General features: G+C 35.8%; 1 protein-coding gene and 1 pseudogene across 1 annotated transcript; both read left to right on the forward strand.

Annotated features, from left to right (window-relative positions):
- The first annotated feature begins 1,141 nt into the window (after positions 1–1,141).
- Positions 1,142–3,915, forward strand: LOC125193679 (receptor-like protein EIX2; annotated as a pseudogene).
- Positions 3,916–8,479: 4,564 nt separating this feature from the next.
- On the forward strand, positions 8,480–12,944 carry LOC125193714 (receptor-like protein EIX2). The gene is made up of 2 exons (XM_048091581.2): positions 8,480–11,070; positions 12,747–12,944. The coding sequence occupies exon 1, from the start codon at positions 8,545–8,547 to the stop codon at positions 11,062–11,064; it is 2,520 nt and encodes an 839-aa protein (XP_047947538.2). The 5' UTR covers positions 8,480–8,544; the 3' UTR covers positions 11,065–11,070; positions 12,747–12,944.
- The last annotated feature ends 2,695 nt before the right edge of the window (positions 12,945–15,639 follow it).

Raw genomic sequence — 15,639 nt, forward strand, 5'->3', positions numbered from 1 at the left:
CTCACATTTTATTATAAAACCAATATATATTCCATTAATTTTTTCCACTCATTTTTCTTCACATTTTTTAAAACTCGTGCCAAATCAAACTTGGACAATATTTTGCGGACGGAGGGAGTAATTATTGAGAAGACCTCAAAGTCAAGTCTAAAAGTTAAATTGAAAATGACACATGAATAAGATGCTAACGTGAACTTTCAACCAATGACTAAAGACCTGAGGAAATGAGGTGGAAAATCATTCGTCATTTAAATCATGGGCCCGATTTCTTTATTACTCGCTCGTAATTGTCCCATTTTTTTATTTCTGCGTCCCACAAAATTTATCTCAGTTCACTTTTTACTGTTTTTGGTAGTGGATCCTATATTCCACAAACTCATTATTATTCACATTTTATTACAAAACTAATATTTAAAAGTAGAACCTATATTCCACTAACTTTACTTACTTTTCATTACATTTCTAAAAATCCGTGCCAGGTCAAAATGAGACAATATTTGGGGGACGCAAAGAATATGAATCATATTTGAACTTTCAGTCAATGACAGACCCAGAAAGTCAAAAATTCGTGGGGTCAAAAAATTAAATAAATAAAATTTAAATAATTATATTTAATTTAAAAATAAAATATGAAAAAACTATAAATAATTACATTAAATATATATTAAAATTGAAATAGTACAAATATAATATGATTTAGTTGCTTGCTATGTTCAAAACTAGGTACTATTTCAAAATATATTTATTTTAAATTTATAATATACTGTTATTTTTATTTTTTTTTATCATTATTATTAGTATTATTTTACTTATTTTTTGTTATCCATTTTAGTATATCATCTAATTTTATTTGTTATTCTACCAATAAAATTATTATTATTTGTATTGTAATTATATAAAAAAATAAAATAATGACTTACAATAATTAACTGTTTTTATGTTTTAAATTTTAATAGGGTTAAATAAAATTAAAGAAATAGTCTAAAATAAACTATTAAAATCCCTAAAAAATAATGTGAGAAATTACTTTCTAAAAGTAAGCGCCACTCCGGTCTTCAGCAATCTTTTTCTTCAGATTATTTTTTTATCTTCTGTATTTTGTAATCTACTATCACTTCTCTTCCCTCTCTATTCATCTATTTTTTCCTTAGCCTCCCAAATTTTCTTCCCGTCGGTCTACCATGTGGTCGAAGGCGTGGGTCGGCCGACCCCACCCGGGTCCGTCGTTGCTTTCGGTACATTTATGATTATAGTTAAGCATCATTTTCTTGTTTTGTTTTTCGAATTCTTTCAAGTCATAAGCAAATTAAATTTTATTTTATGAATTGTAGTATTATTATTCTATCTTTACCTATTTAAACGGCTGCACTTGAGACAATGGAGTATCCCACATATACATTGAAGTTCCATACATCAATATAAGAGAGCATGATTTCTGATAAAAGAATAGCAACCAAATTTGTTGTTGTTGTTGTTCTTCTTCTTTTCTGTGCGTTTGTTTCAGGAGATGTAGAAGTGAGTTGCATGGAAAGGGAGAGAGAAGCTCTTCTAACCTTCAAAAATGGCCTCATCGATGAGGATGGGATTCTCTCGTCGTGGCAAAGTGACGAATGCTGCGAATGGTATGGTGTTGAATGCAACAACACCACTCGCCATGTCATCACACTCCAACTTGATGATGCAAATTTGAGGGGTAAGATAGGCTCTTCGTTGCTTGAGTTGCATCATTTAAATTATCTTGATCTCAGTCGGAATGATTTTAGAGGCATTCCAATCCCGGAATTCATTGTTTCCATGAAACAGTTGCAACACTTGTATCTTGGGAGATCTAACTTTTCCGGGATTGTCCCTCCTCGGACAGGGAACCTTACCAACCTGCGTTCACTTGATCTCTCGTATAACTCTTTGAAAACTGAGAATCTTGATTGGCTTCCAAGTCTCTCTTTGTTGCCTTCTCTTGATCTCAGTCAAATCAATTTGAGTCATACCAACTGGTTACACCAAATCCTAAATCTTCAATTCCTGCATAAATTGCATTTGGTATCATGTAACATAAGTGTTGACAAGCCTTCTCTTAACTCTTTTTCTACTACATCTCTTTCTATACTTGGTCATGTATTGGAATCACTCAAAATACTGGACTTGTCTTTTAATCAACTCAATGGACCGATGCCTGACCTGAGTGTATTTTCTTCATTGACACAACTGAACCTTTCGGCGAATAACTTTACAGGTTTCATTCCTCTGAGTATAGGCCAACTCTCCAAGCTTCAACTTCTAGATCTTTCTCATAATTCTTTGGAAGGTTTAGTCTCTGAATCCCATTTCATCAAGCTTCATAAGTTAAAGACACTTGGATTTATCCTTCAATTCATTGATCTTTGATATTCCCCTTGATTGGAGCCCTCCTTTTCACTTGAAAACTATATCTTTAGCCAGGTGCAATGTGGGTCCATATTTTCCGAAATAGATCCAATATCAGAGGAATTTGTCATATCTTGATCTCAGTAGTGCCAATATAACAGATGAAGCCCCAAAGTGGTTGTGGCATTCGTCTTCTTTTTTACGAAACTTATATCTCTACGACAATAAAATAAGTGGTGCAGTTCCGAATTTTTCGTCCACCTCCATCGAGTTAATGGATATTAGTTACAATCATTTTCTCAGGTTCTATACCATTATTTCCCGCCAATGCTTATGGTATATACTTGAGTGGAAATATGTTCACCGGTTCAATTTCATCTATTTGCAAAACTCACCACCATCAGCTTAGATACCTCCTCATCTCACATAATCAATTGTCAGGAGATGTTCCCAATTGTTGGGAGAATATGCCCAACTTGCACACTCTCCATCTTGTTAACAATAGTTTTTCGGGTGAAATTCCCGCCTCTTTTGGCAATTTAAAAACTTTGTTGCACTGAAAATGGATGATAATAATTTATCTGGTGAATTAACTTACAATTTGAGACATTGCCAGGAATTGAGATTCATTGATGTTGGAGGGAACAATTTAAATGGAGAGATCCCCGCTTGGATTGGCCAAATGTATAACATGCAATATCTAATCCTTCGTGGTAATAAATTGCATGGCAGTATTCCTCTCGAGATATGCCATCTTACTAGTATTCATGTTTTGGATTTGTCTATAAACAACCTGTCTTCGATAATACCTGACTGCCTTAACAATTTTACTTCGTTGGCTAGTAAGAATGCTGCATATCTTGATCTAGGTTGTTCTGGTTCAATATACTTTGGATATTCATCATTTCATTGTAAAGGTCTCGAATTGGAATACAAGAGAAATATCGGGTTTCTAAAACTCATGGACTTTTCAAGCAATAGATTGATTGGCAATATTCCAAAATCATTTGCCCATATGAGGGGATTAAAATCCGTGAATCTATCAAGAAATAGTTTGACAGGACATATAATTCCTGATATTGGCAAAATGGTGATGCTAGATTATCTTGATCTATCATACAACCAATTCTCTGGCAAGATACCTACAAGTTTGGCAGAAATGTACTCTCTTGGTTTTCTTGATTTGTCGAACAACTATTTGTCCGGAAAAATACCAACAAGTACTCAACTTCAAAGCTTCAATTCTTCTTCTTATGCCCGGAAGATGGACTTTGTCGCGACCCTCTGCCAAAGTGCACCAAAGATATCTTGAAGCCATCTTCCTCTAATCCGGTGGAAAACATGAATGTGAAAGACGGCAACAACTTCTCATTTACGGAAGAAGTTGGTATATCAATGGGCTTTGGTTTCATCTTTGGATTTTGGGGAGTTGTTGGTTCATTCATATTGAAGAAATCGTGGAGAATTGCATTCTTCAAATTGTTGGATGTGGCTGGAGATTGGCTCTACGTTAGGATTGTTGTGTTTGTATCCAAATGGAGATCAAACTAAATAAAGGTATTATCAAATTATTGTAATTTGGATTGATTTATTTTTTCTTCTCTTGTTTTGAATTAGGAATATGTACTCTCATTTTTTTAGAAGTCATTTTACTTTCATTTGTAAACAGTATGTTGTATGCATTTGTTATTTTTAGAAATTGATGTTTTGTGTGTCAGTTTATATGTAGTACTAACAAAAAACAAACTCGATCTTTATGGTATTGGTGGAATTGAAACTTAATCTTTTAACTTGAACTTCACGAACTAGGCCAGTGCCAAGAGACGAGAAATTCCTTTGTTAACCATACAAAATAGTTAATCAAAATCTAACGATGAGTTCCTAAAACACATTTTTCTCTATCTCTCATACCTTATTAATTTTGCATTAAAATTGAATTCCTATTTTTAGAGAATGGAGAAACAGTATTATTTAAAAGCAAAAACTACAAGTGAATTGCGCTTGCAGAGTAAGGTTTACATAAATGCTAATTTGGGCTTCTCAAGTGACTATGTGTAAAGGACCTTCTCCTTAACTGCGATCGGTAGCGTGTTTGCGGCGATCGAAAAGTGTTCCGGCCCCCTTCGTCGAGTCAGCGGAAATAATAGTTTCGAGTTGTGCGCGGGTTCTTCCTGTCGAGCAACGCGATAACTAGGTGGCTGATAGAATACTCGGCGTCCAATTAGGATCGGCGGAGGGAATCCAAATTAGGATTGGAAAACACACGCTATCTTTGGAAGAAATAATAATTCATTAATTGGTTGAATGAATGAATACAAGATCTCCTATTTATAATACTAGAATACTACTACTCTAACTTATTGAGCAAGAAACAAATATTTAAACAAATATGGAAAAGATATGGTAAATTAAATATAACTAAATAATAAGATATCCTATGATATAGAGGATCGTATCAACTCCCCCACGGTTAAAATCCGCCTTGTCCTCAAGGTGGAAACCACGAATCAACTACGATAGTTGAAAGCAAAAGCTTTGGTGAGGCGTATCCTCCTGATCAAACACACACCCAGCAGCTGAGCGTTTCCCTTCATCATCCCCATTAAATTTTTGAGCATTAGTGAAGACAACATGTTTGGCAAGCACGTGTAGCTCGATGCGAAAGGTTTATGTGGCGGCAAACAAGCACTCGATAACTCCTTCTAGTGACAGCTCTTTATCGCTCTCACGTAAATTCGATTTTTCCATAGAAATCCATATATTCGTTTGCTAAAACTGACACATATACCAGGCTCAAATGCGCGCAAAATGATCATTTTGATCATCCTGAATATATCACTGTCTTCACCATCCGTATCTTTGAAAAAATCCTGCACCAAGAGAAGCTCTTTCTCGTCTGGATGATCTTCCCTCAAAAGTCCCCCTATTGGACATGCCACTTCACCATCTCCAAAAAAAATTCACCAATGCAGGACCAAAGCAATCGTCTAAATTCAGCACTAAAACGTGAAGCTTGTCAACACGTCCACGAATTCCCAAATAGGTAGTGGAATTTCGCAGCGTGATCAATCGTGCATCGATGGAAAGCAATGTCGGTTGATGAATCATTCTTGCAACATCACTATCATGCAAATCTTCACTTTCGTCCAAACAATTCTCAATAACATCTTGGGATGTCACTCGAGCAACATCGAGAGATGCGACGACCTTCTTCACTTCCTCAATGGAATCAACCTCCTCTTTGTCATCTAACAATGTTTCGTTCTCTCCCATGATATAGGGCCTGCACGGCGGAGAGATCACGGTGGGTGGAGGCGGTTCATCTAATGATCCACCCTCCTCTCTACCATCGTCGTCGGGGCTGCAAGACAAAGCTGATTGGGGCAGATTCGAAGATAGGACAACAGCTGCAACGGGCGGTGGCGCTACTGAATGGCAGTGGCTCGTCATGCTCGAGCATTGTAGTGATTGGAGATCCGACCTATAATTGGTATACTCGATGGTGCGATATCGCGGTGGAGCCGAAGAGACATTAGGGAGTAAACCCGACGGCACAAAAGAAACCATGGTATTTCTCGATGGAGGATATTCCATCTTCTGAAGCGATGGAGAAATATATGGCCGATCAAGATCGGGCTGCTGCGATGATCGGGATTTGCTCACCCAGCGATTAGCGGCATCGACACAAGTGTCCATCCTGTCCAACGCCTCCAGTAAACGATCTAACTTTGCGTTAATCGAGTCCTTCGTTGTGGTGGCTGGACCAGGCTGAAATTGAGGTTGCCACGAACGATATTGGGCATAGGATTTTCGCGGCTGCAGGTCTGAATCCGGGCCAATATACGGTGGTGGTTGGCAGCGATCAATTCGCTGTCCGGGCGGATCCCAACGACTAGGCGGACCCAGTGGTAGTTGATCATAATCCAAATAACCTCGCGATGAACGGCGGGGTGGTGGTTCCCAACAAGAGGGTTGCCGCGACTGTGGTGGGTCGTAGGGCTGGAAACTCGGCAGCGGTCGGTTACCGGGAGGATCCCAACAGGTGTGGCGGCGGTCCGGAGGGTCCCTACAGGTTGCACGTCGTGGCTGGACCGGCCGGTAGGGACGGAACAGCGCAGCTGGCTGATGGAGGTAGTATTGACAACGACGATAGTTGACGTAGTCGTATAACATGATGGTGGTCTGACTTCGACGTTGCGCGCGAGAATCCTTCCCGTCGGGCATTGCAGAAGTAGAGTTGTCCGGCGGCTAGAGCTCGGCGGACTGACGGAACTCGACAACCAAAGCAGTTGCTGTGCACGGAGTCTTTTCCGTCGGGCAGCGGTGCAGCTTCGGCTCGAGATGGTGGGAGTGTGAGATCACAATGAAAGCACCAGTGGTTAAGGATCTTCTCCTTAACTGCGATCGGCAGCGTGTTTGCGGCGATCGAAAAGTGTTCCGGTGCCCTTCGTCGGGTCGGTGAAAATAATTGTTTCGAGTTGTGCGCGGATTCTTTCCGTTGGGCAACGCGATAACTAGGCGATTGATAGAATACTTCGGCGTCCAATTAGGATCGACGGAGGAAATGCAAATTAGGATTGGAAAACACACGTTATCTTTGGGAGAAATAATAATTCATTAATTGGTTGAATGAATGAATACAAGATCTCTTATTTATAATACTAGAATACTACTACCCTAACTTTTTGAGCAAGAAACAAATATCTGAACAAATATGGAAAAGATATGGTAAATCAAATATAACTAAATAATAAGATATCCTATGATATAGAGGATCGTATCAATATGGAAAGACCAAATATCTACACGAGTGCGCACGTTCAGACTTGATCCGGTTCAGTTCATTTGATCATTTATATAGTACTCCCTCCGTCCAATAATAGATGTCACACTTTCCTTTATAGTTTGTCCAACAAAAAATGTCATATTTCCTTTTTTGGAAAAAGTTCTCTCTCACATTATTAATATAAATATACTATTTTCTCTCTTCATCTAACATACAAAACAACATCACCTAAAATCACGTGCCATTCTTCAACTATGCCATCTACTATGGGATGGAGGGAGTATATTGTATATTATATGTATGTATACGGCACATTTCAAGTATACTGTAGTAGGTAAGGGAAGCTGCATTTCTACTGTAAATTTCCTGTGTTTGGTGTCTTTTTTGTTTCCCATCCTAATTCATTTATCTACAAATAATTTATTTTCATGATTCTCATAGTTAATTTATTATTAAATGATTGATTTATTTTGTAACTTGCTTGAGTATTTTTTATTTTCTCACATTAGAATTTGTATAATTTTTGCATATTTTTTTATTTGTAAATATTGATATTCTATTATCATAAATTAAAGTGGGTAGAGTAGCAGAAAGAAAGAGAAAATGTGAATATAAGTAAAAAAAGAAAGTTAAAAGGTGAATAATAAATTAGGAAATGTGAATATAAGTAAAAAAAGAAAGTTAAAAGGTGAATAATAAATTAGGAGTGACTATCCATGTTTAGTGTGAGACTAATTTTGGTAGACAGACATAAATGAAAAGATGAGCCTATTTTTTGTGGACCGATGAAGTAGAAATCTGGTCCCCCAGTATTAAAATCCTACGTCTGCCACTGATTATGTATACACCTATATATGAGGTGTGATCCGTTGTTAGCCCAAACTATGATCTGAACCGTTAGAAATGTCAATAGATGACAAAATAACATCAAACATAAAATGTCAACAGTGTCAACGGTTGACACCGTGTTGACATTATGTTGACAACAAAATCTAGAAATTTTATACTGTATTGATATTGTGTTAAAAAGTTTGGAGTTTGTATAAACAAGAGTCTTATTAGGAGAGAGAGATATTATTTTTTAACTATCGAATTTCTTTTAAAGATGACTAAAAAGTCTTATGAACATTAAATTTGAAAACGACCGATGACTAATATGTCGGCCGTCTGGTTAGAAATTCAACATTGACATTTCACCTAATTGGAGACTTGAATTATTAGAATGAGTTTTTACTATTAACTGTTAAATGAGGAAATGTGAAACATCGTCCCCATTTTTACGTTATCAGTATTTTTACATTATTTCGATATGATTTGTCATTATTATATTTCTTGTTTTATCTTTCAAATCATCTAATTAAATCAGCCGACACGAATACAATTCACTTCCACACATGAACATGATTTCTGACAAAAGAATAGCAATCAAATTTCTTCTTGTTCTTCTTTTCCGTTTGTTTGTTTCGGGAGATTCAGAAGTGAGATGCATAGAGAGTGAGAGAGAAGCTCTTCTAAGCTTCAGGAATGGCCTCATCAATGGCTCTTACAATCTCTCGTCGTGGCAAAGCGACGAATGCTGCGAATGGTATGGTGTTGAGTGCAGCAACACCACTGGCCATGTCATCGCCCTCCATCCTACTTTTACGGGTTTGAGAGGTAAGATCGGCACTTCATTGCTTGAGTTGAATCATTTAAATTATCTTGACCTCAGTTGGATAGATTTCGGAGGCATTACAATCCCAAAATTCATTGGTTCCATGAATCAATTACAACACCTGTTGCTTAGTAATTCAAACTTTTCTGGAACTGTTCCTCCTCAGTTAGGCAACCTCACCAACCTACGCTCACTTGATCTCTCATTAAACTCTTTGAGTGTTGAGAATCTCGACTGGCTTTCAAGTCTCTCTTCGTTGTCTTCTCTTAATCTGAGTCATATCGACTTAAGTCACACCAACTGGTTACAACACGTCCTAAGTCTCCAGTTCATGCGTGAATTGAACTTGATTTCATGTAAACTCGGTGTTCAAAAGCCTTCTATTGACTCTTCTTCTTCTTCTTCTTCTTCATCTCTTTCTATACTTGGTTCTGTATTGGAATCACTCGAAATACTGAACTTGAATGATAATCAACTCAACGAGCCGATGCCCGACCTGAGAGAATTTTCTTCATTGAGAGAACTACACCTTTGGGGAAATAACATTACAGGCTCCATTCCTGTAAGCATTGGCCAACTCTCCAAGCTTGAAGTTCTATATCTATCTAATAATTCTTTGGAAGGTTTAGTTTCAGAATCCCACTTCATCAAGCTTGCTAAGTTAAAGACATTAGATTTATCCTCCAATTCATTATTGGTGTTGGATGTTGCCCCCGATTGGAGTCCTCCTTTTCAGTTGCAATATATAGATCTAAGCGGGTGTAGTGTGGGCCCATATTTTCCAAAATGGATCCAAACTCAGAGGAATTTGTCACTCCTTGATCTCAGTCGTGCCAATATAATAGATGAAGCCCCGAGTTGGTTGTGGAGTACCTTTTCTTTATTGGGGAACTTATATCTCTCCGGCAATAAAATTAGGGGTACGATCCCGAATCTCTCATCCACCTCCATATTTTACATGGATCTTAGCAACAATCAATTCTCAGGTCCTGTACCATTATTTCCAGCCAATGCTGTCGAGATTCAGTTAAGTGGAAATATGTTATATGGTTCAATTTCATCTATTTGCACAACACTCCATGATATTCTTTGGAGCATTGACCTCTCCAATAATCAGTTGGTAGGAGAGGTTCCAGACTGTTGGGAGAAAATGCCAATGTTTTACTACCTCAATTTGGCCAACAACAATTTTTCGGGTGAAATTCCTAGCTCTTTAGGAAATTCAAAGAACTTGGTTGCTCTACAAATGCGTGGTAATAGTTTATCTGGTGAGTTGCCTTACAATTTGACACTATGCCAAAAATTGATATTCATTGATGTTGAAGGTAACAAGTTATCAGGGAAGATCCCCACTTGGATTGGTCACATGCATGGCATTCAGATTTTGAACCTTCGTGGAAATAAATTGCATGGCAGTGTACCTCCCCAAATATGCAATCTTACTAGTATTCAGGTTCTAGATTTATCGATAAACAATCTGTCTTCGATAATACCTGATTGCTTCAACAATTTTACTGTCTTGGCTAGTAAGAATGCCGCGTATCTTGATCCATCGCTAATTGATTTTTACTTTGCCTCTAACCGTGGAAATAAGCACTATGGATATTCATCATTTCACTGGAAAGGTCAGGAATCAGAATACAAGAATAATCTCAGACTTCTCAAGCTCATTGATTTTTCTAGTAATAGATTGACCGGGAATATTCCCAAATCATTTTCTGTTATGAGTGGATTAATATCCTTGAATCTATCAAGAAACAATTTGATAGGATATATAATTCCAAATATTGGTAATATGAAGATGCTAGATTCTCTTGATCTATCGCACAACCAACTCTCTGGCAAGATACCGACAAGTTTGGCCGAAATTCACACTCTTAGTGTTCTTGATTTGTCGAACAACAATTTGTCCGGAAAAATTCCAACAAGTACTCAACTCCAAAGCTTTAACGTATCGGCTTATGATGGGAATGCTGGACTCTGTGGCGACCCTCTGCCAAAATGCGCCGAAGATAGCTTAAGGCCATCCACCACTAATCCATTGGAAAACAAGAATGACAAAGAAGGCAGCAACTTCTCATTTATGGAAGAAGTTGGCATTTCAATTGGGTTTGGTTTTATCATTGGATTTTGGGGAGCTGTCTGTTCATTCATACTGAAAAAATCATGGAGAATTGCATTTTTCAACTTGGTGGATGCTGCTGGAGATTGGTTTTACATCAGGATTGCTGTGTTTGTATCCAAATGGCGACGAACCTAAATAAAGGTATTATCAAGTACACATTTTGTAGAAATTGAAAAATAATTTGTAATTAGATAGGTATTTCCTTACTTTTATCAGCCTATATAAATGACTTTTATTGTATTTTTGGAAACACCAGTTGTTAAAAATGTAATCCATAATGAAATTCCCTCTTTCTCTCCTCTTCGTTCTCTATTTTCTTCAAGCATCATATCTGCATTTTTCTTCATTCTCCTTCAATGGAGATTCATCCATCATCTCATTCTCCATTTTTCACATGGTATCAGAGCGGCGAATCCACTGCGCCTCTGATTACCTCTATCTCTTCTGTTTTTTTTTAAAATTTTTCGTTTGGTTTCAAGCTAGGGTTTGTCATTTTTTGATTTGTGAGATGTTTCTGCTTTACAGAGTGTTAAATCAAGCGGATTTGTTGTTTTATGCCGCTGATTTACGAAATTTTTCAGGTTCTATCCTCTTTCGGATCTCTTTGTTTCCGATCCGAAAATCATCAGGTTCTATTCTCTCTCCGATCTGTTTTTCTTCAATTCCGATTTTCAATCGGTTCTCTTGTTTGAAATTCTCTGGTTTTATCGATTGAATTCATCTCCTATGTTTTTTTTATCTCTCTTCGGCGTTATTTCCGCCGATGAAATCTGAAATCTGATTTCTCTCTCGTTTTTCCTTTGTTCATTGGATTTGTAATGATCCAAGTCTATAATCGGTTGATCTCTCTGTGTTTGAGATATGTGAAATCTCATGTTGTTGAATCTGAATATATTTTCAGATCTCTTTTATTTTCCGATTGTATGTCGGATGCTTGTGTTTGCTGGATTTGTATGATCCTAGCTCATTACTTCATCTCTCTTTTGTTCTCCGATTGTACGTCGGATGTTTGTGTTAGCGGGATTCGTATGATCCTAGCTTCTTTGTTAGTCTCTAAGCAATGGTTACTTTCTGTAGAGTTTCTCTATTAGGCTCTAAGCAATGGTGAGCTTGTGTGGCTGTTGTCGATGGTCTTGCGTTGGATGTTTGGATTGGAAGTTGCAATTGGTGATTTTTTGGTTTAAAGCTCTTTGTTGAGCTATATTGGAGGATTAGAAGTTGTTGTATGGTTGGTGTGGTGATCTTGGATGTACTCGATGCTAGTGAATGTTTTGAGGCATCAAGGTTTTACCATAATTCTAGCTACAATGTGATGGTTCAAGATGGTTTCTTCTCAAAGATGAGTTAGAATAGTTAGAATAAGATTGAGATGCTAGTAGTTCTTTTCCTTTTGTATTGATGTTTTTGTCAAGATGGTTGCATTTGATATGCTTCCATCTTGAGGGAGGCTGTAGAAATTGAAAAATAATTTGTAATTAGATAGGTATTTCCTTACTTTTATCAGCCTATATAAATGACTTTTATTGTATTTTTGGAAACACCAGTTGTTAAAAATGTAATCCATAATGAAATTCCCTCTTTCTCTCCTCTTCGTTCTCTATTTTCTTCAAGCATCATATCTGCATTTTTCTTCATTCTCCTTCAATGGAGATTCATCCATCATCTCATTCTCCATTTTTCACACATTTCATGCTTAAATACCTTTTTAGGTTAATTGTGGCAAATAATAGTTGTAGTACTTGGATTTGTTATATTCACACTACTGTTAAACTGTTGATTTCATTTTTTGGAATATTTATAACATCCCTATTTTGCAGTGCTGAATCAAGGCGAACAAATTAACTCATGGCTGGTGACCTTTCAATGTTATTTAATTTGGATTTGGTTTTTCTTCTCTTTTCTGTGAATTGGGACCATGTACTTTGACTTTGTTTTCTTAGTCTTTTTACGTTCACTGTAAACTTTATCTAGAAGTGTATTTGTTTCTTTCACTAATAGATGTTTCAGTTCTTGTATTTTGAGTAAGATTAACACATTGTATTAGATTAATTTTAAAAAGTGTTGATGGAATTCAAACTCATCAAAATCTAATCAAGAATTCACCGACTCCACGTCATCAACTAAGGAAATACGAGTGCACACTGTCCACTTAAAAACTACTCCCACCGTTCCACACTATTTCCATTTTAGTCCGTCCCATAAGAATATGCACTTTCTAATTTTGAGGAGTCTTTTCACTCTAATGAGGTGAGACCCATTCTCTACTAATAATACTTTATTACTTTTTCTCTCTACCTCTCTCTTACTTTATCAATTTTACATTAAAATCCGTGTCGACCCTAAAGTGCATATTCTTTGGGGATAGAGAGAGTACTACCTATTTTCTAAGAATAGGTAAACACATATTCACAGATAATAGTTAATGCTTGATCAATAACATTCCAAACTCTAATAATTTACTACTTCATCTGTTCCATGTTCCATAGTAGTGGATGTATTTTTTTTCGGCAATGAGATTAAGAAAAATTGTATTAAAAGGAAAAATATAGAGAGATGAAGAGAGAATAAAGTAAGAGAGAGTAAAGTAAGGGAGAAGATATGTGTTGAGTTAAACTAAAAAGAGAAATGATCCCATTATAATGAAATGTACCAAAATGACAAAATGACTCTACTATTATAGAATGGAGGGAGTAAAATTCTAAATTATTATTGTACTAGAATTTTCATTATTGTAGTTATTTTAATGAGGAAAATTCCAACCACGTGGCCGACTTCATATAAAGTGTTATGTGTGATTTCAACTAATCTACTAATATTTTAATTCCGTATTTATGAATTTGTGAATTTGTTTGTTGGGATACAGTGGGATATCCTACTGACGTGGAAGGAGGTGTTTTTGGAATGTCCTAATACTTGTCTGTGGGGATATCCGTTCTATCGTGGACCCTCTTAGCAAATTAAGGTTTACCAAAATGTTAATTTGGGCTTCTAAAGTGAGTATGGAAGCCTAAATATTCGTACAGTGAAACTGAAAATTAAGAAAATGTTTTTTTGAGTCCCATTCATAATTTAATGTTAGTGTTAATTTATCGTAAATCTACAGAATATTAGTGAATTTTGGTTGTTCCAATAATCTTTATTGTTACTGTAGGAAAGAGGTGTAAAAGAGGTCTTGTACAAGACGCACGGACTGTGTGTTTGGTCCGCAAGCCGCACCGGGACAAAGCTTAGGTGTTCGGACAAGGTGCACGGACAATGCGCTAGGTTCTCAAGTATGACCAAATAGAATGTACATAACCAAATTTAAACTTTAAAATGCGGTTAACTGTTAACTTTTTATGAATCAATTGAATATAGACTAAAAGAAAAAACTAACACGCTTATTAAGTAGTATTATAAATTATTTTAAGTAAATCTAAGAAATCAATTTTAGACTTTAATCTTTTAATAAAAATGCAAACCTTTTAGTTGGGTTACAATAAAATAATTATTTAATGTAAAAACTACAAGTGAATTGGGCTTGCAGATTGAGGTTGGCATAAATGCTAATTTGGGCTTCTCAAATGACTGTGGAAAACCCAATCCGGTTTTAATAATTCTTAGACGGTCTTAGTATGAAGATGACATCACGACTGACGGATCGTGGGAGGAGGGGGTGGTCGCCCCCTCCCGGCCGTTCGAAGAGCCTAATCTTTTCCTTAAATTGAGCTGAAGATATCATATCCATTCCCTTCGTGGAGTACAAAAAAGCTATTTGTTTTCAATATGTCTTATAAAATGTAGTTGTCCAATGGTGTAGTTGTTAAGTTTTTAACGTCTAGGGTTCAACCCTCAACAAAATAATATTTTTTTTCCATTTTTTACTTTTTTATTTTATCAATTCATTTTTCTTCTTATTAAAATAATACCTTTAATACTTTATGAGATCTAAACTTTTACTAATTTGCATATATTATATTATTATATTTATTCTTTAGTTAAAATCATTTTTAATTTTGTGTTAATATTTTTTTTTTCTCTATGTACTTATAATTTGTGATCCATGCATCTTAATTATTCTCTATGTAATAAAATAAACTTTTAAATATTTTGAAATCTAAATATTTACTGCTGTACTTATATCACTTTTGTATATAATATTTACGATGATTTTGAATGTATATTTACAATAATCTTATATATTTATATGGAGAGAATAATATATTGCTAAGCTAATGCATATTTATATTTTATTAATAAAGTTAGTGCTATTTAAATATTAATATAATATTATTTATTTTATATAAAAAATAATATTATATTAAATTCACCCAACTATTTTTGGGGTCTAGATCCGCCACCGGTCACGTGGTTGGAATTTCTTCATTCATTTGATATTTCTACTAACTAAACTCTCTCTATATATAGACTTGAATTATTAATTAAATGCATTAAATGAGCTGTGACAAAATGGGTTGAAAATTTCAGTCTTCCAATTTTTACTTTATGAATTATCTTCAAATAATTTCTAAATAATTATTGGCATTATACTAGAATTTTTCATTATCAAGGAGAGAATTCCAATCAGGTCGCCGTCTTCTAATTCATCCTAACACTTATAAGTTGATTAAAGTTAAAATTATCATAGTTGACTTTCTATTTACTAGAATAAGAAAATTTCGAAAATTCCAAACACGTAGCCGACATCGTATAAATGTGTAATTTTGACTA

This window comes from Salvia hispanica, chromosome 4 (genome assembly GCF_029641045.1).
Source record: "Salvia hispanica isolate PSC_SH4W2 chromosome 4, Shi_PSC_v1, whole genome shotgun sequence".
Taxonomy (NCBI): domain Eukaryota; kingdom Viridiplantae; phylum Streptophyta; class Magnoliopsida; order Lamiales; family Lamiaceae; genus Salvia; species Salvia hispanica.

Bases quoted from the DNA above. Each gene is read 5' to 3' on its own strand.
- LOC125193714 (XM_048091581.2), top strand. From the start codon at position 8,545: ATGAACATGATTTCTGACAAAAGAATAGCAATCAAATTTCTTCTTGTT.